Source organism: Neovison vison, chromosome 5, assembly GCF_020171115.1.
Source record: "Neovison vison isolate M4711 chromosome 5, ASM_NN_V1, whole genome shotgun sequence".
In the NCBI taxonomy this organism is placed as follows: domain Eukaryota; kingdom Metazoa; phylum Chordata; class Mammalia; order Carnivora; family Mustelidae; genus Neogale; species Neogale vison.
In genome coordinates this window covers 19,431,637-19,456,588 of record NC_058095.1, presented here as the reverse complement: position 1 = coordinate 19,456,588, position 24,952 = coordinate 19,431,637, and the positions used below count along the sequence as shown (strand labels likewise).

Here is a 24,952-nt window from a genome sequence, read left to right as displayed (position 1 = left end):
CAGGTCATGATCTCAGGGTCCTGGGATCAAGTCCCGCATTGGGCTCTCTGCTCAGCAGGGAGTCTGCTTCCCCCATCTCTCTCTGCCTGCCTCTCTGCCTACATGTGATCTCTCTGTGTGTCAAAAAAAAAAAAAAAAAGGGGGATGCCTGGTTGGCTCAGTTCGTTGGGCAGCTGCCTTCGGCTCAGGTCATGATCCCGGTGTCCAGGGATCGAGTCCCACATCGGGCTCCTTGCTCGGCAGGGAGCCTGCTTCTCCCTCTGCCTCTGCCTGCCATTCTGTCTGTCTGTGCTCACTCTCTCTCCCTCTCTGACAAATAAATAAAATATTTAAAAGAAAAAAAAAAAGAGACAGATACAAATGTAGTGATCCGAAGGGGCACGTGCACCCAAATGTTTATAGCAGCAATGTCCACAATAGCCAAACTATGGAAAGAACCTAGATGTCCATCAACAGATGAATGGATAAAGAAGACGTGGTATATGTACAATGGAATACTATGCAGCCATCAAAAGAAAAGAAATCTTGCCATTTGCGATGACATGGATGGAACTAGAGGGTATTATGCTTAGCGAAATAAGTCGATCAGAGAAAGACAATTATCATATGATCTCCCTGATATGAGGAAGTTGAGAGGCAATGTGGGGGGTTTAGGGGGTAGGAAAAGAATAAATGAAACAAGATGGGATTAGAAGGGAGACAAACCATAAGAGACTCTTAATCTCACAAAACAAACTGAGGGTTGCTGGCGGGAGGGAGCGGGTGGTGGGGTTATGGACATTGGGGAAGGTATGTGCTATGGTGAGTGCTGTGAAGTGTGTAAACCTGGCGATTCACAGACCTGTACCCCTGGGGCTAATAATGCATTTTATGTTAATAAAAAAAATTAAAAAAAGAAAAGTTACCTGCATTGTATGTAATCCCCTTTAAAGAGCCACAGACAAAGCTACCACTCCTTGAAAAGATGCAAATCCTACCCATATGCTACCATAATGGCCCTAGGAGGAATCAGTGCATTACACTGGCAAATGGTATAATTACACAGTTCATGGGAGGGTAAGGGAGGGAATCTCCCAAAACGAATATTGCAGCATAGAGCAACTAAGCCAAGAGGGACAAGCTACATTACAGAGTGTTGTAGTCTGTACAATAATTACACAAAAAATGCAGGGGAACTAGGTAAGTAGAAATCAACCAAAATATAGGTTCCAATCTTTCCTTATGCTAGAAAAAGAACAGATGCCTCAAGGTTATTTACTAAACTCAAAAGAGAAAATGAACTTGTACATGACTTGAAAAGACTAAGATAAGAAAAGTACCCACAGATCAATGGAACATTGGTGTATCATTCAAGGCTGAGAAGAATTTGTTAAATTCCGTTCCCGAGCTCTGAGGAATACATGTGATACGCCAATCAAATGAGAACACACACATATATAAGTTCTACATGAGGTTCTCAGTAAAAATGTCTAAGTCGTCTTTTTTTTTTCTTTTTCTTGTCAGAGAGAAAGCACGCGCACGTGAGGGCACAAGCAGGAGTGGTAGGCAGAGGGAAAAGCAGACTCCCTGCTGAGCAGGTAGCTTGACGCGGAGCTTGATCCCAGGACCTTAAGATTATGACCTGAGCTGGAGGCAGATGCTTAATTGACCAAATCATCCACACATCCCGAAGACTGTATTTTTTTTTTATCCCCACACCCAATGTGGGGCTCAAACTCATACTTCCAAGACCAAGAGTCACATGCCAGACAGGCATCCCAAGTTTTTAGCCTCTTCAATTTCTAAAGCCCAATGCTTAGGGAAAGACAATATATTTTTTAAGCCAATGTAGTATGTTTTCTAAAGAGTGGCATCAGATTTTTATTTTTTTTTATTTTTTAAAGATTTTATTTATTTATTTGACAGAGAGAGATTACAAGTAGGCAGAGAGGCAGGCAGAGAGAGAGAGGAGGAAGCAGGCTCCCTGCGGAGCAGAGAGCCCAATGTGGGACTCGATCCCAGGCCCCTCAGCATGACCTGAGCTGAAGGCAGCGGCTTAACCCACTGAGCCACCCAGGCGCCCCGGCATCAGATTTTTAAAGCTGATAAGAAAACAGTAAAATCACAGTGACACAAACTAATTTGGGGGGACGTTTAGAGTACTCATTTCTGGGCATGTGTGTACCCATAGCAGATTAACAATGTTATGGAAACTCATCTAATTTTGAGCTGTTGATCCAAATCTATCCTGGCAGGAAGCAATAAATTAATAGTTCTAAGTCTGGGCAAAATAAAGGCAGGATGACTTTTGGCTTCCTTTCATTACAATGGAGGTGCCCTGGATTCCTACCAAGAGATCATGAACCAATGCAGGCCTTAGTTAAAGGAAATAAAGACCCTGAGTGCTCCATAACTTAGCACCTCAGCATCCACTGTGTTGCTGGTCCCACCAAACCTTGTCAGTTTCGATATTAGAGCTCTATCTTCTCGAGCAAACCTCTAGTTTTTATTTAGTCCCAATGATTAAGAATCTGTCTTGAGCTCTTCATCCTGAAGATAGTGCCTAAGTTCCTTGCCCAGTATCCCAGTCTCATGGGTCAATGTTCTTGTCTCTTAGGGACAGGAATCTTAACCCTAACCCTCAGCATCCTATGGCTGGATCCCTGCCACGACTCTTCCCTTACCACCACTACCGTACACTTGTGTTCATTTTTGCTCCTAGACTCCTGAGACACTATGTTCAATCTATTTGCTAGATTTTCTATGTCTTGCCTATTTCTACATCTCTGATGTACCAACCCATTGCTAAATTCCAGAATTCACTGATACCATGATCTTAATGTCTCTAGCCATCAAACCTCCCTGACACGGGCTCATCACTTGCCTGGATTGCAGAGATCACAACCACAGCCAAAGTCAGACACTCAACCAACTGAGCCACCCAGGCGCCCCCCAGCACTACTCCTATACATGTTTGCAAAGTTAGTTTCTTTTCCCTGGAGGGTCTACTTTCTTCTCTTCATACCTTTGCTCATATTATTTACTCTACCTATAATTTCCTTCTTCCACAAGCTCTCAAAATAATGAATGTTCACAATGCAATCTCTTCTTTATTTGTTATAATATTATGTATTCATTACTCAAGGTGACAGGAAAGCATACAGTACATTTCAGAACGATTCTCATGAAGAAACAGTGAAAGTCCAGCATTTAAAAAGTTAATTTTGGGGCGCCTGGGTGGCTCAGTGGGTTAAGCCGCTGCCTTCGGCTCAGGTTATGATCTCAGGATCCTGGGATCAAGTCCCACATCAGGCTCTCTGCTCAGCGGGGGGCCTGCTTCCCTTCCTCTCTCTCTGCCTGCTTCTCTGCCTACTTGTGATCTCTGTCTGTCAAATAAATAAATAAAATCTAAAAAAAAAATTAAAATTAAAAATTCATCTATCTATAACTTTTTAAATACTGGGTATTTTATTTATTTTTAAAGGTTTTTTTTTTTTTTTTTAAAAAAAAGATGTTATTTATTTATTTGACAGAGATTGAGACAGCACAAGCAAGGGGAGTGGCAGGTGGAGGGAGAGGGAGAAGCAGACTCCCCACGGAGCAGGGATCCAGATGCAGGGCTTGATCCCAGGACCACCAGGATCACGACCTGAGCTGAAGGCAGACCCTCAACGACTGAGCCACCCAGGCATCCCAGTACTTGGACTTTTAAATTTTGTTTTACAAAAGTATCAATCTCAAAGAAACCAGTTCTACACCACAATAGTTTGAGAAGATTCCCTCCAGGGGCCACAAAACTAGAAATTCTTAAAGCAGAGTGATCAAGTTGTGCGGTCTGGCACCTGACAGGGAGAAGGGCCTCAGGAATCAGAAGGAAATTCATGGGAGCAGATCTAGGACAGTGGGGTGGCATGGGAAAGGGGTGAGAGGCAGTGGGAATGGGCTCTGGATCCTTATTGAAACAGACAAATGGGAAGAATAAAGTAGAACTCAGGCAAAGGAAGGGGCCAGCTAGCATTCGGAAATCCCTCCAGGGGGAACAGGTTTCCTTCAGCTTCAGCCAGCTCTCCTTATCCTTATCACAGAAGCGCTTCACGTTTTTTAGGTTATGGAAACACTCTAAGAATCTGACGAAAATTATGGAATGTCTTTCCCAGGAAACTGCACATGACTATAGCTCCTAATACAATTACGTTTAATGGACACCTGGGTGACTCAGTGGGTTAAGCCTCTGCCTTCAGCTCAGGTCATGATCTCAGGGTCCTGGGATCGAGACTCGCATCAGGTTCTCTGCTCAGCAGAAAGCCTGCTTCCCCTCATCTCTCTGCCTGCCTCTCTGCCTACTTGTGATCTCTCTCTCTGTCAAATAGAGAAATAAAATCTTTAAAAAAAAAAATACAATTACGTTTAAAACCAAATATAATCCTTGGACATTCATGGAAACCATTCACAAATCCCAAATTAAGAATGCCTGATTAGGGGCGCCTGCGTGGCTCAGTCGGTTAAAGCCTCTGCCTTCAGCTCAGGTCATGGTCCCAAGGTCCTGGGATAGAGCACCACATCGGGCTCTCCGCTCGGCAGAGAGCCTGCTTCCCCCTCTCTCTCTCTACCTGCCTCTCTGCTTACCTTTGATCTCTGTCTGTCAAATAAATAAATAAAATCTTTAAAAAAAAAAATGCCTGAATTGAAAAATTCCTTAAAAAGAAAAAAGAATTCCTGAGGGGGCACCTGGCTGGTTCAGTTAGTAGAGCATGTAACTCTTGATCTCAGGGTTGGAAATTTGAGCTCCACTTTCGGTGCAGAGATGGAGGGAAGGGAGAGGCAGTGGCTAGGGGGCAGAAGAGAAACATGTTCTGCCATCATATAACCTTTTGTGATGGTAAACTCATTACCATAGACATGGCTTTCATTTCCGATTTAAAAAGGAAAAATATCTAAAAACAAATTAGTTGGCATTCAGAGTAAGTGTCAATCACGGCTTTACAACGAGGAGAGAACTCCTTTGTTCCACCAAATCACCTACCAAATGTTTTTCCAAATTCTTTCATCAAGAAACATTTTCAAAGGCAAGATCCTTAAAAATGTAAATATAACTTGAATCATCGGTATGAATTAATTTCAGCCTAAATATAAACTGATATCAGATCCTTTCCTATCTTCACAAGGATTTTGAAGCAGGCAAACATTGAACCTTAGAAGGGAGAAAGCAGAGTGACAAACAGAAATAACAGAAAGGAGAAACTGGGAAATTGCTTATTGCACAATTGCTGGCAATCTGCTTTTACCACGGCCACAAACACAAACAGCTGTTCAGAATGATTTCATATCCCACTAGATAAATGTGCCAATATTTTCCCAGGAACTATGGTTACAACCAACTTCCACAGGTTTTCTAAGTACTCCTAGCTGGAGTGAAACAGAGTTCGATTTTTCTTTTACACTTAACTTTCACTTAAGCTAAAGCTTCTATAAAGTTAGGTATTTCCTGTGTTGTGAAGAATAAGCAAAAAAGCTAAATAACAGAGCCACATGAAACATTCAAACTTACTTGCAAAATATGTGATCACACTTTGTGGAAACAGGCTCTTTGATCAACTCCAGACTAGAAGGATAGGGGGAAGAAAAAAAGAAAGAAGGCTCAATAATTCATTTCAATATAAATAAATTCTTGGTAAAGAAGTGCAATTTTAAGCTGCTATAACTGAGTCAAGGTAAGGCTTTAAGTTCATTTAATAAATATTAAATGTCTGCTAAAATAGCAGAGAATTTGATCCTTACATTTCTGAGCTTTCAGCCCTCAAAACAGAATATATTACTCTTTTCCATACTCTCTATTATTTTTTGCATTTAAAAGATTGGCTGAGGTGCACCTGGATGGTTCAGTTGGTTAAGCGACTGCCTTGGCTCTGGCCATGATCCCGGGGTCCTGGAATCGAGTCCCACATCAGGGTCCCTGCTCTGTGGGGAGCCTGCTTCTCCCTCTCCCTCTGCCTGCCACTCCCCCTACTTATGCTCTCTCTGTCAAATAAATAAATAAATAAAATCTTTAAAAACAATTGGCTGACATTAATCTATTACTTATTAGTATTCACTGATACATTTTTCAAGCTAAATTTGGGGGGAACATCCTATACCTTAACTAAACTTAAAGCTCCATGAAGATAACAAACTACTTGTATTTCTTTCTTTCTTTTTTTTTTTTTTTTTTTTAAGATTTTATTTATTTATTTGTCAGAGAGAGAGGGAGAGAGAGCGAGCACAGGCAGACAGAATGGCAGGCAGAGGCAGAGGGAGAAGCAGACTCCCTGCCGAGCAAGGAGCCCGATGTGGGACTCGATCCCAGGACGCTGGGATCATGACCTGAGCCGAAGGCAGCTGCTTAACCAACTGAGCAACCCAGGCGTCCCCTACTTGTATTTCTTTTGGGTCATCTCACAGCACGTTCTTTTTTTTTTTTTTTTTGCGTGAGTGCCTTTTTATTTTAAATTTCTTTCTTTCTTTCAAGTAATTGCTAGACCCAATGTGGGGCTCGAACTCACCACCCTGAGATGAAGAGTCTCATGCTCTATGGACTGAGCCAGAGAGGAGGTACCCCTTAAATTTCTTTCTTTTTTTTTTTTTTAAGATGATATTTTTTTTCCAATTTATTTATTTTCAGAAAAACAGTATTCATTATTTTTTCACCACACCCAGTGCTCCATGCAAGCCATGCCCTCTATTCTTTTTTTTTTTTTTTAAAGATTTTATTTATTTGTCAGAGAGAGAGGATATGCATGGGGAATTGCAGGCAGAGGGAGAAGCAGACTCCCAGCTGAGCAGGGAGCCGGACTCGAAACTCGATCCCAGGACCCTGGGATCATGACCTGAGTTGAAGGCAGACACTCAACTGACTGAGCCACCCAGGCAGGCATACCCACCCCTTAAATTTCTTAATATGGAAAATTTCAAGCATTTACACAAATTACATAGTAAAATAAACCCCACGTACCATCACTTAGTTACAATTATCAACTCAAAACCAGTCTTACTACATCTGTACAAACACCCACCCAAACAAGGCCCGGATCATTTTAAAATAAATCCCAGGAGTCATTCATTTCATCTATAAATATTTCAAAACATTTTTAAAAGGCAAAGATCTTTTTAGGGTAACCATGAAACAATACTATTCTCAAAAAGTAATTTTCGGGGCGCCTGGTTGGCTCAGTCATTTAAGCGTCTGCCTTTGGCTCAAGTCATGATCCCAGGGTCCTGGGATCGAGCCCCACATCGGGCTCTCTGCTCAGTGGGAAGCCTGCTTCTCCCTCTCTCACTTCCCCTGCTTGTGTTCCCTCTCTGGCTGTGTCTCTGTCAAATAAATAAAATCCTAAAAACAATAATAATAATAATTTTCTTTAGGGGCTTAAGTGTCTGACTCTTGGTTTCAGGCCCTGATCTCAGGGTTATGAGATTGAGCTCTGTGCTCAGCATGGAGTCTGCTTAAAATTCTTTCTCCCTCTGTCCCTCCCTGCCACATTCTCTCTCTCAAATACATAAATGAATTTTTAAAAAATAATAATTCCTTTATATCATCTAACATACAATATGCTAACTTCCCTCACTGTCTCTTAAAATTTAATAATTAATGTCTATGTAGATCAGGATTCAAACAAGATCCATGCACTGCATTTGACTGATGTATCTTAGGTATCTTTTAATCTATAGATCTCACTTCCCTTTTCCCCCTTCTCAATTATTTTAAAAAGCAGGTCATTTGATCTGTACCATTTTTTTAAATGATTTTATTTATTTATTTGACACAGAGAGATAGATCACAAGTAAGCAGAGAGGCAGGCAGAAAAAGGGGGAAGCAGGCTCCCCGCTGAGCAGAGAGCCTGAAGCCGGGCTTGATTCCAGGACCCTGGAATCATGACCTGAGCTGAAGACAGGCTTTAACCCACTGAGCCACCCAGGTGCCCCAGATTCAATTTTTTGACAAAAACATTTCACAGGTGGTATTGTGTGCTAGGACTTTATGTCACTTTAGGAGGTACACGATGCTTGGCTTGTGCTTACTTTGTAAAAAAACAATGTAATAAATACTCACCATAGAAAATTTAGAAAATAAAAAAATAAAATTTACAAAACTATTAAAATTTTGAGAAAAGAAAACTTTGTTACCCAAATTCCCATCCCTACCAGTCTATTCACAAAATTTTAGTATCTTCCTGAGATTATTTCACTTACTAATACAACAAGGAATTAGACACAAGTACAATTCCTAGAGGGGGAGGTAGAGCAGGAGACAAAACAAAGCCTGTCCTTATAGAACTTTCATTCAGGTTATGGTAAGACAGCTGAGAATTAAACAAGAACATATGGGAATAAGAGCTAAAAATGAAAATAAAGACCTGTAACAGGATAGAGAGTGCTGGGTGGGGGGACATTGTATACAGAGTGACCAAGAAAGGCCTCGCTGAGATGACATTGGCAGACAATTGCATAATGTGAGGAAACCGGCTGTGCAATCATTGGGGGAAGAACATTCCAGCAGAGGGAGCAGAGAAGGCAGACTCTGAGCAGGTCCCTGCCTGGTATTTCTGAAGGTCAGGGAGCAGGCCATGGGGCAAGCACTAGTACAAGAGGTCAGGCTGGCATCTGGGAACCTGAGCAGGTAGGAATCTATAGGCGATTTTAAGTCTTTATCTTTTATCCTGAATGAGAACTGCAGCAACGGATTTTTGGTATAGTTCAGCCAGGACATCAAACAACAGGCCATCTGTGTGTGGCAGGAATGTGGGTCTTTTCATTACGTGTTTCACTTTTTAGAAAAGGATCCCAAGAAATGCTGGGGGACAATAGCCTCGTTGTGAAAGGTTTGGTAACACAACTCTTGTGATCACACGGTTTCTGACGCAGTACAGGTAACAGAGAAGAAAATATCACAGGAAGTCAGAAGGCCAGGTTTCTACTACCTGGTCTCTTTTTTATTAGGAGAGTGACCTCAGGCCAAGCCCTCAACCTGAATCCTGGGTTCCTTCTCTGTTACCAACTCTAACAGTCTCTTGAGGTTAATGTCAGAATAAAATTAAATGTTACTTAGGAAAATGTTCACAACCTGAGATGACTTGTACCAAAGCGAGAATTATTATCCGGACCTAATGTGATTTTTAAAAAGAAAAACCACCGACAAAGGGAACTCTGATTTGCTACTAAATCACAAATCCTCAGATAAGCTACATATCAAAGAAATTCTCAGTAAAGGCGAAATTGGATTTAGCTATGATACCAGATGGCTTTCATTCTCACCACTGACTCAACTCTGAAATAATTATGTTTCAGTATGGTAATTATAAGCCGAGCTATACAAACATACTGTAAACACAAACTTTAAATGGATGAAAACTTCGAAATGTAAAAAGGTAAGGACTGTTGAAAAAAAGCTTGAAGAGGGAATGGGGAAAAGGGCCTCTGAGTGGCTCAGTTGGTTAAGCATCGGCCTTTGCCTGGCTCAGTTGGTTAAGCATCTGCCTTTGGCTCAGGCCATGATCCCAGGGTCCTGGGATCAAGCCCAGCATCATATCAGGCTCCCTGCTCAGCAGGGAGTCTCCTTCTCCCTCTGCCTGCTGCTCCCCTCTCCCCCCATCCCACTCATGCTCTCTCACTCAAATAAATAAATAAAATCTTAACAAAAAAAAGAAGAGGGGGGTGCCTGGGTGGCTCAGTGGGTTAAAGCCTCTACCTTCGGCTCAGGTCCTGGTCTCAGGGTCCTGGGATGGAGCCCTGCATCAGGCTCTCTGCTTGGCAGGGAGCCTGTTTCCCTTCCTCTCTCTCTGCCTACTGTGATCTCTGTCAAATAAATAAATAAAATCTTTAAATAAAAAATAAAAAAAAAAAAAAGAAGAGGAATGGGAATGAAAAAAGTCCTCTTCTAGATCTGATGAAAGTAAGTGTTCACTATGAAAGTGATTCAAATATTTTAAACTCTTCTCATTTCGGGCAACATTTTAGACTTACTGTATTTGCATTTTGGGCTTCCAGCATGGGTGTAAGTGATTAGAAAGATAAGCTGAAAACCACCACCACCTACCAGGATATACATTTTAGCAAACTCTTCTGAAAGTCAAAAATTTCAGAGTCCTGCGTAAAAAGTTAGAAAGAAAGAAATAAACACCATTGGTAATTTAAAGAGAGGCTAACAAAAGGTATTTTAGCTCAAGGGATCTCAAAGAACCTGGAATGCACGGAGTGCCTGGGTGGCTCCGTGGGTTAAGCCTCTGCCTTTGCCTCAGGCCCTGATCTCAGGGCAAGCCACACTTGCAGGGGGCTCTCTGCTTAGCAGGGAGCCTGCTTCCCACCCTTTCCCCGCCTCACCCCACCCCCACCTCTGCCTGCCTCTCTGCCTACTTGTGATCTCTCTCTCTCTGTCAAATAAATAAATAAAATGTTTTTTAAAGAGGGGGGGTGCCCAGGTGGTTCAGTTGGTTAAGCAGCTTTAGCTCAGTTCATGATCCCAGGGTCCTGGGATCGAGCCCGGCATCGGGCTCACTCTTCAGTGGAGAGGCTGTTTTCCCTCTGCCTGCTTGAGTTCTCTCTCTCTGTCAAATAAATAAATAAACTCTTAAAAAAAAAAAAAAAAGCTAGAAGTCTACCCTTTAGCTACTGGAACACTGTTTCCAGTCATAATCAGGAATCATTTATTAAGACACGATTGAAAATTATACTGTTTTGTGCACTTTTTGTTTTAAACTTTTTATTTGAGAGAGAGTTCATGAGCATGAGTGGTGGTGGGGGGGGTAGGGGCAGAGGAAGAGGGAGAAACAGACTCCTACTGAGCCACCCAGGCGACCCAAGGGCACTATTAAACAAATGAACAAAAAGTAGAGTAGGTATGATTCTCATCCTAGAACTTTCCATTTGGATGAGTTTAAAGTTTAACAATGAAGAGAAGAAAAGTTTTAGTTTAAAAACCTAAGTAGAGGGGCGCCTGGGTGGCTCAGTGGGTTAAAGCCTCGGCCTTCAGCTCAGGTCATGGTCTCAGGGTCCTGGGATCGAGCCCCCACATCGGGCTCTCTGCTCAGCAGGAAGCCTGCTTGCTCCTCTCTCTCTGCCTCCTTGTGATCTCTGTCTGTCAAATAAATAAAAAATCTTAAAAAAAAAAACCTAAGTGGAGGAGCGCCTGGGTGGCTCAGTAGTTAAGCATCTGCCTCAGGTCACAATTCTGGGGTCCTGGGATCAAGTCCTGCATTGGGCTCTCCGCTCAGTGGGGAGCCTGCTTCTCCCTCTCCCACTCTCCCTGCTTGTATTCACTGTCTCACTGTCTCTCTATCTGTCAAATAAATAAAATCTTTTAAAAAATAAAATCGGGGGTGGGGGGCGCCTGGGTGGCTCAGTGGGTTAAGCCTCTGTCTTTGGCTCACGTCATGATTCCAGGGTCCTGGGATCTAGCCCGGCATTGGGCTCTCTGCTCAGCGGGGAGTCCACTTCCCTCTCTCTTTGCCTGCCTCTCTGCCTACTTGTGATCTCTGTCAAATAAATAAACAAAATCTTAAAAAAAAAAAAAAGAAAGAAATATATTTGGGGTGCCTGGGTGGCTCAGTGGGTTAAAGCCTCTGCCTTCAGCTCAGGTCATGATCTCAGGGTCCTGGGATCGAGCCCCAGATCAGGCTCTCTGCTTAGCAGGCAGTCTGCTTCCTCCTCTCTCTCTCTGACTTGTGATCTCTATCAAATGAATAAATAAAATCTTTTTAAAAATAAAATAAAATCAGGGGTGCCTGGGTGGCTCCGTGGGTTAAGTCTCTGTCTTCAGCTCAGGTCATGATCTCAGGGTCCTGGGATCCAGCCCCACATTGGGCTCTCTGCTCAGCGGGGAGCCTGCTTCCCTCTCTCTCTCTGCCTACCTCTCTGCCTACTTGTGATCTCTCTCTCCCTGTCAAATAAATAAATAAAACCTTTAAAATATATATATATATATAAAGTAAATAGAAAATGAAATAAAATAAATAATAAAAATCTAAGGCTATTATTAATAGAAAATAGATTTTAAAAAATAGCGAGTTGGAAAACATACAATAGCTAGTTGAAAATGATAATTTACCATTAACTTTCATTCTTGCATCTGTTTTTTACGTATCTGAGCTTTTTAATTGATGGTTTAATTTGCCACAATGAGAAAGAACATTACATTTTTATGACTGAGTCTCGTGGAAATATAAAATAAATGGACCCGGATGCCACACTATTCAGGACTTTCTGATAACTCTTTGTAAATATCATGAGTAAGTTTTATGCTATTTCAAAAGCAATTTTTTTTTCCGGTTGTCATTTCCTGCTTCTCTGGCTCTGATGATTCATACAGTAGGCTATAAATCTCATTTAGCTCTTGTTTTTATTTAGCTGAAATGTTCAGGGGCAAGGGAGAGGAGGGTTACTTACAAATCTTGTATCTCTCTGGGAACACAACTTGCATTTTCTTTAATCTAATTTACTTGACTCCAAATATGAAAAACAACTTTGAAGCACAAAGAGAAATGTACTTGAATTTACTCTCCTTTTTTTTTTTTTTTTTTAAGATTTTTTTATTTTATTTATTTGAGAGAGAGAGACAGTGAGAGAGAGCATGAGCGAGGAGAAGGTCAGAGGGAGAAGCAGACTCCCCATGGAGCTGGGAGCCTGATGTGGGACTCGATCCCGGGACTCCAGGATCACGCCCTGAGCCAGAGGCAGTCGTTTAACCAACTGCGCCACCCAGGCGTCCGAATTTACTCTCCTTTATTGAAGGGGCAATAGATAAAGCTTTCCAATATACCTTTTGAATATTACCCACCACTAACATCACAATATTAAAAACCATTAAACTATCAAAGGACCAATTTAGCTTATTATTTAATACCTTCAACAAACGTTTAGTGAGTGGCTACTATGTCCCAAGTACATTGCTCTAACTACTAAGGACATGGAAGTAATCAAAAGAAATAAAACCCCTTGCTTTCATGGAGTTTAAATCCTATAAGGGTAGAGAAAAAGAATAAACAAATTATACAGAATGTTAGATAGTAATAAAAACTATGGGGGTAAAAAATAGGAAAGAGAAATAGTGTATTGGGGGTAATGGTTTTATCACTTTAAATAGGGTTGTCTGGAAATGCCTCTCTGAAAAAGTGGTGTTTTTTTTTTTTTTAAGATTTTACTTATTTATTTGAGAGAGAGCACGTGCGCACGCGAGAGAGCATGGGGGGCGGGAGGAGTGAGAGGCAGCGGGAGAGGGAGAAGCAGACTCCTGGCTGAGCAAGGAGCCCGATGTGGGAGTCGATCCCAGAACCCTGGCATCATGACCTCAGCCAAAGGCAGACAATTAACCAACTGAACCACACAGTTGCCCAGCATCCAACTCGATCTCAACTCAAGTCTTGATCTCAGGGTTGTGAGTTCAAGCTCCACATTGGGCTCCATGCTGGGCATGGAACCTACTTAAAAAACAAAAAACAAAACCAAGAGGCCAGAATGACCAGAATAAAAGGAATAAGATGAAAGAGGGTAGGCAACAATTCTTCTAAGGTTCCTTTATGGCTTTTCACCAAGACATCCTAAGGTATAGCTTTTAATTATTTTGTAGATTTAGCAAATGCCATAGATATTACCTAGTGACTGCTTGGGGTTCATTACCTGTATTGTGCCATAGACCCCCTTTGGCAGCTGGTGAATCCCGTAAACACCCTCCCCAGAATAATGCTTTTATGTGCATAAAATAAAAAATATTTAAAATTATACAAGAAACCAATTATGTTGAAATAAAGTTCTAGCCATAGGCCTCTAAGCATCGAGGAGGGTCAGCAAATTAAGAGCTCCTGAATACACACAAGAAAACTTCCTGGAGTGACAGATCTGTTCTATATCTTGACTGGGTCACACAGATGTAGACACTTGTCAAAACTCATTGACTTGCACACTTAAGATCTCTGCATTTCACTGTAGATAAATTATGTTTCAACTGGAAAAAAAAACCTTGAGGAGTGCCTGAGTGGCTCAGTCAGTTAAGCAGCTGCCTTCAGCTAAGGTCATGATCCCAGGGTCCTGGGATCGAGTCCCACATCAGGCTCCCTGCTCATTGGACAGTCTGCTTCTCCCTCACCCTCTGTCTTCTGGCTTTGTGCTCTCACTCTCTGTCAAATGATTAAATAAAATCTTAAAAACAAAAACAGAAAAACCTTGAATATTTTGAATATTCTAGCTCCCTCTTTATAGATGAAGAAAAATAAAGGTGTACTCAAAAAGTCAGAGACTAGGAGCGCCTGGGTGGCTCAGTGGGTTAAGCCGATGCCTTCAGCTCAGGTCATGATCCCAGGGTTCTGGGATCAAGCCCTGCATTCGGGCTCTCTGCTCAGCAGGGAGACTGCTTCCTCCTTTCTCTCTGCCTGCCTCTCTGCCTACTTGTGATATCTCTCTCTGTCAAATAAATAAATAAAATCTTTAAAAAAAAAAAAAAGTCAGAGACTTGCCAAAGGTTTTGATGATTTGGAGTATTCTGTTTTTTTGTTTTCTTTTGTTTTTAAGATTTTCTTTTTGGGCACCTGGGTGGCTCAGTTGGTTGGGCGAATGCTTTTGGCTCAGGTTGTGATCCTGAAGTGCAGGGAGAGTGGAGAGTCCCACACGGGGCTCCCTGCTGAGCAGGGAGTCTGCTTCTCCCTCTGACCCCCCCCCCTTTCTCAAGTTCTCTCTTTCTCTCATTCTCTCTCTCTCAAATAGATAAAATCTTTTTTTTTTTTAAGATTATTTATTTAGGGCGCCTGGGTGGCTCAGTGGGTTAAGCTGCTGCCTTCTGCTCAGGTCATGATCTCAGGGTCATGGGATCGAGTCCCACATCAGGCTCTCTGCTCAGCAGGGAGCCTGCTTCCTCCTCTCTCTCTCTGCCTGCCTCTCTGCCTCTTGTGATCTCTCTCTGTCAAATAAATAAATAAAATCTTAAAAAAAAAAAAAAGATTATTTATTTATTTATTTGACAGAGATCACAAGTAGGCAGAGAGGCAGGTAGAGACAGAGGGAGGGAGAAGCAGGCTGCCCGCGGAGCAGAGAGCCCGAAGTGGGGCTTGATCCCAGGACCCTGGGATCATGACCTGAGCCCAAGGCAGAGGCTTTAACCCACTGAGCCATCCAGGTGCCCCTCAAATAAATAAATCTTTTTTAAAAAAAATTTATTTTCACGTGATCTCTACATCCAACATGGGGCTCAAACCCACAACCCCAAGATCAAGAGTTGCATGCTCTGCCAACTAAGCCAGCCAGGCACCCCTATATTTTTATTTTTTTAAAGATTTTATTTATTAAGAGAGAAAGAGAAAACTCGAGAAGGGGGAGGGGCAGAGGGAGAAGGAAAAGCAGATTGCCCACTAAGTAGGGAGCCCAACTTGGGGCTTGATTCTAGGATCCCAGGATCATAACCTGAGAGGGATGCAGACGCTAAACCAACTGAGCCACCCAGGCATGCACCCAGTCCACCAAGTATTCTTATTTCAATATATAAGGCTACTTCAACCAAAGACCTACCCACTCACAAGCACAAATCATTTGTGATTTTATTTTGCCACTAATAACTATGCCTTTTCCAAGTGACTGAGCTGTTTTTAGAGCTTGGATGAAAAGGCCAATTACTCCAAACCAGATCTCTGAGCCCAAGTAGAATCAATCAAGACAGTCTACGAGCTAGGAAAGATAGGGGAGCGGAATGTGTTAAGGGAGGGGAAGGGGAGAGACAAAGTGGAGAAAAAGGAGTAAATTCCTATATTCCCAAAGCTCTCAAGTTAAGAAAAGAAGCAAATTTAATAGTTTAATCTTAATAGATATAATTTTTTCTTAATATATGCAAGGTCAATTCTGCTTATTTGCATCGGATATAATCAAGTAAAGAAGAATCTCAAATTAATAAACCCTTCTGTCGACTTACCAGATTGGACACTCTAAGATTTTCTGCATAGCATTAAGGACATTTTGTACTTCTTCAACACGATCCGCAGGTAAATCCATTTCTTCCTGTTCCACTGAATTTTGAGGCATAAGCTTAAATATATATGTGTATATTTGTATGCACACACACACATTACTTTGAAAGGTTTCTAAGAACAGCCTAGTTTCATTAAATGTGATTTTGAAACAAGAAATTTAGACTGGAGTGCTTTAAAATCATACCAATCACAGAATTAATATCAAAAGCTTTTTTTTTTTTAATTTTAAAAGCTGTGTTTTTTTGGTAATTAAGACCATTTAAATTGCCTTCTTCCCCCACCCCCCATAAAGCCTCCAACAACTTCCTTTTGGTCTTTTTCTCTCTCCAAGAAAAAAAAAAGCCACAGCGGGGTGACTGGGTGAGTGATGGCAGCCTCATATTTCTCCAATGATCCTGGCTCTTTTCTTTTTCTTGGTGAAAATCAACCTCAACAAAAACAAACCCAACACCAACCAACGCTCCCCACCCCTGCTCTTCCCCAGTGTTTCCCACTGGTCTGCATTTCTTTCAGGATCCTCTTTAGGTACGTCCCTGCCGGTAGCATCGGTGACTACTGACGCCCCTCTACTTTCTTCCTGTCCCTTCTCAAAAACGCGTATGAAGCCAGTTCTTTCTTAAGGGCTGTCCCTCCGACAAAATCCAGCCTCCTATTCTCGGACACATTCCTACCCCCGTTTCCTCCTCAGAATCTCCTTCTCACATATACCAGCCGGTCTTTTTATACTATGATGCTCCCCAGGACACATTCCAGTTCCTGCTATCAGGACTCCCCCTCGGACACACCCTGCCCCCTTCCTTATCCTCTGTGCCTCCGCTGCCCCGAGACCCACAAAATGCCCCCATCCCCATGATTTCCCCAGACTCACGTCTTAGTCTTCTCAGGTTCCCACCCTCTGCCGGTCCCTGCCAGGTAACACCCATCTTGCTCTCTCACAGCACACTTGAGACCCTCTCCCTTCCCATGGGCTCGCTCACCTTCACTCAGAGCAAAGTGTCGGGGCTTCCCGGGTGCAGGGACCCAGTTCCCTGAAAACCCCCCGGACCACCCTCAATCCTGAAAGCCTTAGCGAGTTCACGCTGCGCAGTCGCACTTTCAATTTATCTGTAATTCCCGCGCTTTCCTGTTGCCATGGAAACTGGCCGCAGCCACTGAGCGAGAACCTCTCTGAATACGAGATCGAAACCCGTTACGGAAGGGCGGAGCAGAAAGAGGCCGAGAGTCTCTCCGGGCTCCCGATTGGTCATCCATTCTATCCCCCGTTACGTAATTAGAAAGAGACGGAAGAGACGGAATTCTCCCGGAGTTTTCTGTTAGGCCCCTGCCCCCTCACCTTTACGCTTCTACTGGCGGCTTATTACGTCACAGTTTGCTGGACTAGGGCCGGAATCACTACCTGAAGTCCGAATATGAGCTCAAGATAGTGCTGAAACAGTCGCAAAAAATGGGCCCTGTTCCCTCACCATTTCTGCCGCATGGAAGTCTCCAGTTTAGGTAAATAAAAGGATTGTGTGGGGAAAACTACGATTTCCAGGATGCATTGCGGATCGACAGGTCTTCCCCACAGTGTTCCTTGGAAACTGTAGTCTTATGGAGAGGCGCTTTGGACACCAGAAGCGGGCGCGATTCTCATGGCTAACCAGTTGATAGTTTGAAGAGCTCCGTGCGCTTATGCACGTCAACAGATATGGACTGGAGTGTTAGGTTTTCGTATCTTGAAAGCGGCGAATAGGCTAAAGAACCTACAAGTCCCAGGAAGACTACAATTCCCATCCAGCCCCGCGAGTCTCGGGCAAGGAGTCCACTAAGGTCAGTGACCTAAGGGAACTCGGAGGGCGCGGAATTTACCTGGGAAGGGGAAATGGGCTTCGCACCACGACTGCGCACTCGTAGTTCCACCCCTCTACCCCAGTGTTTGTTATTGTTGTGCTGTTCTGGCAGCTCCTGCCCCGCCCCTGGCAGCCAGGCTTGACCAATCAGTGGGATGATCGTTTTGAGGGGCAACTAGTAAGAGCCAATCATCTTGTCGGAAACTCAGAAACTGGGGACTAGGCCCTATTTCTATCCGCCATGTTAGATTCACCCCGCAGGGATAGCAGCGGAGCTGGCAGCGAACGGTTCTTGCACTGGCCTCCGGCAGGCGCCCCCCGGGGGCCGGGAGCTGGTAAGAAAGCAGCTGCGGTTACGGAGGGGTGGTAGCACGTCGCCACTGAGAGGGCTAAGGGAAGTTTAAGGAAGGGATCCTGCAAAAAAAAAAGGGGGGGGGCTACTTTTCCTGTGTCCGTGAGCAGCCAGTTTTGTCAGTGACCAGATGAGAGAGCCGTTCTGACTGAGCGGCCGGATACTGCCAGAGAAATGGAGGTTCCGTGGCTCAGAACCTCAGCCTCCGCTGATGGAAGGCCAAGACTCGCAGAAAGGGGGCCTAAGCAAAGAAAACGAGAGAGTCCTCAGAGGGTGGTGACACTGTCTTGGGGACGTGGAGTGCTAGGAAACGATAACTGGAAGACTAGGATGAAGTCTGCAAGGGGGAAAAAAATGACACTGCCCAAAGCCTCCCAACCCCATCCCCCTCCGCTTGTTGAGAACTTCATAAAGGAGTCTCCTTGGTCAGGGAACTCAGGTATTGAAAGGACACCTTTTTTCCTTTTTTCAAACACCCAGCTATCGGTCACACATTTTAACCCCCAGATAGCTTGTCAGGCCTTTGGTGGAGATAGTAATCAAAGCTCAGGTTGCCAGGTCTGCTTCATTAACGGGATTTTTGGTATCCTGAAAAAACTGATGTAGAGGAAAAACTATTTTGTGCCAAGCAGAGGTGAGCGAGTGGCATGAACTTCTAATAATGACAGTTTTGAAAGCTGAAGGCTTGGGTCCCAGCCATCTGACTTCACTGGCTTTAAACCTACAAGGGCAGATGGTCCTAACCATAGCTTTGGTATTTCCACAAGTTCAAGATTAATGCTCTTGCTGAAAGAATTTTCACATAAAAGCCAAACAGAAATAGGCAATTCTTTATGAAGACCTGGATATGATCCAGCTTAGCTAGAATCCCCCACTTCCTGTTTTCTCTCATCAGCCTTACCAGCTGGATGAGCTCCAGGGTAACTAAACTAATTTTAATTGTGTAATTTGAGAAAAGGGGAGTTAGTTTCCTTCCTCCTGGAGTCTCAAAAGTGTGGAAGGGTTTCTCAGAAGTTGAAAAGTGAGAACATGTTTCAGAATATCTACTTTTTGGCTGACTGAACCAGTTACTTCATTTCCCTGATACTTTTTTTGCCCAAGAATCTGGGGAGTTGACAGGAAATCTCTCCAAATGTTAAGGACCCCAAGAATTGCATTCCATGTAAATGAATACTAGATGTCAGCAGATTGGTGCCAGAAACTGATATTTTTTTGGTAGTGAACTTGGCTCTAGATAAAGACAATGGAAAAAATTGGAGGGTAATTGATTTGGGATTAAAAAAATCCCTGATCCTCAGAGACTTCAAGGTCCTTTTTAATAACAGCCTCAAATTGTATTGTTTCACAGGGCACTGCATTTTGGTTTTTAAAGACTGATTTATTGTAATCATTTTTATGTTTTAGTAACGTTTTCAGAGAACTTGCACACCCGTTTTTATTTGACCTATTTTATAAATTAAGAGGCTGAAGCTCACGGGTTAAATGACTTGCTCACCATTACGTGACTAGTAATGTGTCAGACCCAGCTCTTCTCAACCCTTTTGCTCCCTCCCCCAGTATGCTGCAAACTGCTGAGACTTAGTCTTACTCATCTCCTACCTCCTATGCCTAGAGCAGAATCTGGTTATTTGAAGAGATTTTTTAAAGATCTGTTGATGAATATGTTTAAAAGATGACCTTTTTTGTTACAACTTTGGTTTGGATTTTAGCAAACTATTTTTCATGAAGTCTTAAGAACAAACCCATCTAACAATTCATCAGTAAATAAAATCCTTAATTAAAAACAACTGACCAGGGGCCCCTGGGTGGCTCAGTGGGTTAAGCCGCTGCCTTCAGCTCAGGTCATGATCTCAGAGTCCTGGGATCGAGTCCCACATCGGGCTTTCTGCTCAGCAGGGAGCCTGCTTCCCTCTCTCTCTCTCTCTGCCTGCCTCTCTGCCTACTTGTGATTTCTCTCTGTCAAATAAATAAATAAAATCTTTAAAAAAAAAAAAAAAAAAAAACTGACCAGAGGGTTGCCTGGCCTGCTCAGTTGGTAGAATGTGCAACTCTTGGTCTTGGGTTTTAGGTTTGAGCCCTATGTTGGGTGTAGAGACCACTTAAAAATAGAATTTTTAGGGGCACCTGGGTAGCTCAGTGAGTTAAAGCCTCTGCCTTCAGCTAAGGTCCTGATCCCAGAGTCCTGGGATCAAGACCCGCATCGCAGAGCCCTGCATTGCCTGAGCTCTCTGCTCAACGGGGAGCCTGCTTCCTCACTCTCTGCCTGCTTCTCTGCCTACTTGTGATCTCTGTCAAATAAAATCTTAAAAAAAAAAAAAAAATAGAATTTTTAAAGGAAAAAAAATTGACCTGACCAGAGTAGATATTCAGTTACAGAATTGTTAACTTCTTCAACATGATAATGGTATCATGGTTTTCAAAAAGCTCCCCCCCCCTTTTTTTTTTTAAGATTTACATGCTCCAGGTGCTTGGGTGGCTCAGTGGGTTACGCCTCTGCCTTCGGCTCAGGTCATGATCCCAGGGTCCTGGGATCGGCCCTGCATCAGGCTCTCTGCTCAGCGGGGAGCCTGCTTCCTCCTCTCCCTCTCTCTGCCTGCTTCTCCACCTCCTAGTGATCTGTCTGTCAAATAAAAAGTTAAATCTTAATAAAAAAAAACCACTTTAAGATTTACATGCTCAATTTTAGGAAAGAAGTAATGGCTGTCAAAATAATCCAATAGGGATCAGGTATTGCTATAATAAGATTAGTCCTGTGTTGATGATAATTACGGAAGATAGCTGATGGGTCCTTAGGGGTTCATTATATATTAATTTTTATTTTATATATATTTAAATTTTCCCATAATACTTCTTTTTTTAATTAGATTGCTATGGTTAGTTTAAAGCAGTTGACTGCTGTCACTCTGTGTTGGGGGAATTGGGTGGGGGCAGTACGGAAGTATAAATGAAATGAGGGTAGCCTTGAGTTTCCTAATTATATGTCCATTACTCTGCTTTTTTTTTGTTTTTTAAAGATTTTATTTATTTATTTTACAGAGAGAGATCACAAGTAGGCAGAGAGGCAGGCAGAGAGAGAGAGAGGAGGAAGCAGGCTTCCTGCTGAGCAGAGAGCCCGATGCGGGACTCGATCCCAGGACCCTGAGATCATGACCTGAGCCGAAGGCAGCGGCTTAATCCACTGAGCCACCCAGGCGCCCCCATTACTCTGCTTTTATATATGAAATTCTCCATAAAAGAAAAGAAAGTGAAACTACTAAAAAAAAAAAAAAAAAAAAAAGTGAACTTGGATGAAAGGTGTTGACTGCTACCCCGGTGTAATTTCTTAGCTAGTATTTTGTCCTCTAAATTGTTAAACCCGATATAATAGAAAACCTGGGTTGCTCAATTTAGGAAGGGCTGCTTTTCCAAGAAAAAATGTAGAATGTCACTTTTGAGTTATGAGAATGTAAATTCCCTGAGGGTAGAGACCTATACGGGTTTTACTGTTCTGTCCTACTACTAGCAGATACTGGTAGTCTCTATTGACTTAACTAATCATATTAAGGGCCTCTGACTCTTTGATATCAGCTCAGATCATGGTCTTGGGGTCATGGGATTGGTGGGACTCTGCACTTAGCGGGGAGTCTCCTTCTCTTCCTCTGCCTTTAGCGCTGCTCATGTGCACTCTTCTCTTTCGAAAATAAATAAATCTTTTTAAAAAGCACACACAAAGGGGCGCCTGGATGGCTCAATTGGGTGAGCATCCGACTCTTGGTTTCGGCTGCTGTCATGATCTCGGACTCTGGGGATCAAGCCTTACATCAGGCTCTGTGCTCAGCACAGTCTGCTTGTCTCTCTCCTCTGACCACACCCCGCCCCAACTTGCTCGCTCTCTCACTCTGTTTCTCAAGTAAATAAATAAATAAAAATCTTTAAGGAAAAACAAAACAGTGAGATGTGTTTTATGCAACCCACCAGATTATAAATAGCCGAAGAGGGCGCCTGGGTGGCTCAGTCAGTTAAGTGTCTGCCTTTAGCTAAGGTCATGATTTCAGGGTGCTGGGATCCTGCTCCTCCCTCTCCTTCCTGCTCATGCACTCACTCTGCCTCTCTGTTGGTCTCTCAGGTAAATAAGTAAAATCTTTTAAATAGATAGCAGAAGAGCAGAGACCCTTTCTTACTCACGGTCGTGTCTTCCTGGCCTAGCCTGTATTAGGTCTTTACAAGCATTTGTTGAGTGATTATTTATACAGTTTATTATTATTTTTTAAAGATATTTATTTATTCATTTGACAGATCACAAGTAGGCAGAGAGGCAGGCAGAGACAGAGGGGGAAGCAGGCTCTCTGCTGAGCAGAGAGAGCCCAAGGTGGGGCTTGATCCCCAGGACCCTGAGATCACGACTGAGCCACCCAGGTGCCCTAGTTTATAGAACTGGCCCTAATGTGTGTTCTCTCTCTTCCCCATCCTCTCTGCTCTAGCCCCACAGCATGGAACCACAGGTTACTCTAAATGTGACTTTTAAAAATGAAACTCAAAGCTTTCTGGTTTCCGATCCAGAAAATACAACTTGGGCTGATGTGGAAGCTATGGTGAGTGTTAACTTTGTTTCTCCCTCCTTTAAGTGTAATTTTTTCAAGACCGCTATTTTTAGCTCCGTTGTTTCACAGCTGTCCTATTTGCCTTTTTCTAGGCCTTTTGGAAAATTACTTTTTACGGGGATTAAGTATTCATATGGCTGTGCACCACCGACACCACCACCAGCACCAGGGTACAAATTCTTTAACTTGCAGTTAGAATTTAAAAAGCTGTTAATTTTAGAAACAGCATGAGGAATGAATTGGTGCGGGCCCTACCCTTTCCAGGCCCCAGCTAAATGTTCTCCTGCCTGAGCAGTTTGTGAAGCACCACGGATGTGACCTAACATTTTGCAAGCTGATGGTTCTTACTGCTAGGGCAGAGGTTGAGTACCTAAAAGTTGAGCATTGGGGCACCTCGGTGGCTCAGCTGGTTAAGCGTCCGACTTCTGAACTCAGCTTAGGTTTTGATCTCAGGGTAGTGAGTTCAAGCCCTGCTTGGGGCTCCACACTGGGCGTGGATCCTACTTAAAATTTTTTTTAGCAGAAAAAACTTCCACAGGTGCTTAGCTACTTACCTATTCTTATGTTGTCAATGCCTTTCCTCCTCTTGGTTTGCCCTTTGTACTCTTCTGTTTTTGTTTGGTTTGCAATAGCGAATGATTTACTTCCTGTGCAGCTGTGTTTATCCAGCGAACCCTTTGGTAAAAACTTGCTTTTATTTGGTCATGTGGTATGATAACTAAGAAGGAAAAAAAAATAGTAGGGCGACTTCACAAGATGATCTGATCTAGTTCTCTGTTTTCCAGCAAATACTGTCCTAAACAGGTGGTTAACCAGAAAGTTGGGTCTGTTTGTGAAGTGATCTAAAAATCAAATATAGTTAGTGTTCTTTTTCTAGTAGTTAAATGAGCTGATAGCTTGCCTTTTTTCTTTACTGTAAATTATAAATTATAAAAGGGTAATAGGTGCCCATTATAAGAAGTTAAACAATCCAAACATACAAAAAGGAAAAGTTACTATCTTCCTACTCCTTCCATCCACTATTCCCACCTCTTTGGGATAACCAGTGTTAAAAGCCCTATATATACTTAACACAGTTTTGATGTTCATACAGATTTCGTCCTGGGTTATATTATAAACATAATTTTGCAGCATGCTTTTCCCCCCAGCAGTTTATTACAGACAGTTCTCAATCAATAGATAAGGGTCCACACTCATCTTTTTTAAAGGTATGGATTGTCCGTAGTATTTTGGTGTTATGATACCATAATTTAACTGTTTCTTACTGAAAGATTGTATCTAGTTTTGTTTTGTTTTTTTTTAATTGAGGTATAACTGCCCTATAACATTATCTAGATTTCAGGTATATGGCATAACAAGTCTGTGTATTTATATATTGCGAAATGATCATAAGTCCAGCTAACATCCATCACCACACATAGTGACAGTTATTTTTCTTGTGATGAGAATTTTAAGATCTGTGCTCTTAGCAGTTTTCAGATATACAGCAAGGTATATACGCCAGTGTAGAGCACCATGCTGTACATTACATCCCCAGGACTGACTTGTTTTATAACTGAAGTTTGTACCTTTGACCACCTTCACCCATTTCATCCACCTCCCACCCCCACCTCTGGCAACCACCAGTGTGTTATCTGTATCTTTGAGTTCATTGTTATTTCACTTACTCAGTGCCCCCAAGGCGAAATAGGTTTTTTTGTTGTTTTGCTTTTTACCTTTGTATAATAAACTACAGGAGAGATTTCTTTGTCTATAAAACTTGCGTACTATTCTGTAGGATGGTTTCCTAAAGAGAGATTAATGGGTCACAATGCATGTAAGTTTAAATTTTAATAGATGCTGCCAGGTGCTTTGCAGAACAACTGTAGCACGTTATAGAAATGCATGACAAGGAGCCCCTGAGGTATAGAGCATCTGCCTCCCACTCCGCATCAGGCTCCTTGCTCAATAGGGAAACTGCTTCCCCCTCTGCCAGCCGCTGCCCTGGCTTATATGCTCTGTATCTCTCTCTCAAATAAATAGAATCTTTAAAAAATAAATAAAAGAGGGACATCTGGGTGGCTCAGTTGGTTGAGCAGCTGCCTTTGGCTCAGATCATGATCCCAGAGTCCTGGGATCAAGTCCCACATGGGGCTCACTGCTCAGCGATGGGAGCCTTCCTCTACCTCTCCTTCTGCGCCTGCTCCTGTGTGCTCTCGCTCTCTCTCTCCCTTTCTCTGTTTCAAATAAATAAAT

At 42.7% G+C, this 24,952-nt stretch overlaps 2 protein-coding genes across 10 annotated transcripts in view; one reads left to right on the top strand and one right to left on the bottom strand.

Moving 5' to 3' along the window:
• The window catches only part of BRCA1 (BRCA1 DNA repair associated), a 68,452-nt gene extending 51,332 nt beyond the window's left edge, over positions 1–17,120 (bottom strand). For 7 of the 8 annotated variants that reach the window (XM_044247830.1, XM_044247833.1, XM_044247836.1 and 4 more), the window contains exons 1-3: positions 16,934–17,120; positions 15,899–16,011; positions 5,528–5,581 (exon numbers count right to left, since the gene is read on the bottom strand). In XM_044247830.1, coding sequence (XP_044103765.1) covers positions 5,528–5,581; positions 15,899–16,008 — 164 coding nt within the window. In that variant the 5' untranslated portion in view covers positions 16,009–16,011; positions 16,934–17,120. The remainder of the gene's footprint in view (positions 1–5,527; positions 5,582–15,898; positions 16,012–16,933) is intronic. The other variant, XM_044247835.1, reaches the window with a different exon arrangement.
• A 205-nt stretch (positions 17,121–17,325) lies between these two features.
• NBR1 (NBR1 autophagy cargo receptor) overlaps positions 17,326–24,952 on the top strand; it is a 32,671-nt gene continuing 25,044 nt past the window's right edge. Inside the window, exons 1-2 of one of the 2 annotated variants that reach the window (XM_044247840.1) lie at positions 17,326–17,765; positions 22,598–22,708. In XM_044247840.1, coding sequence (XP_044103775.1) covers positions 22,607–22,708 — 102 coding nt within the window. In that variant the 5' untranslated portion in view covers positions 17,326–17,765; positions 22,598–22,606. Of the gene's footprint in view, positions 17,766–17,997; positions 18,121–22,597; positions 22,709–24,952 lie in introns of those variants that run through there. The other variant, XM_044247839.1, reaches the window with a different exon arrangement.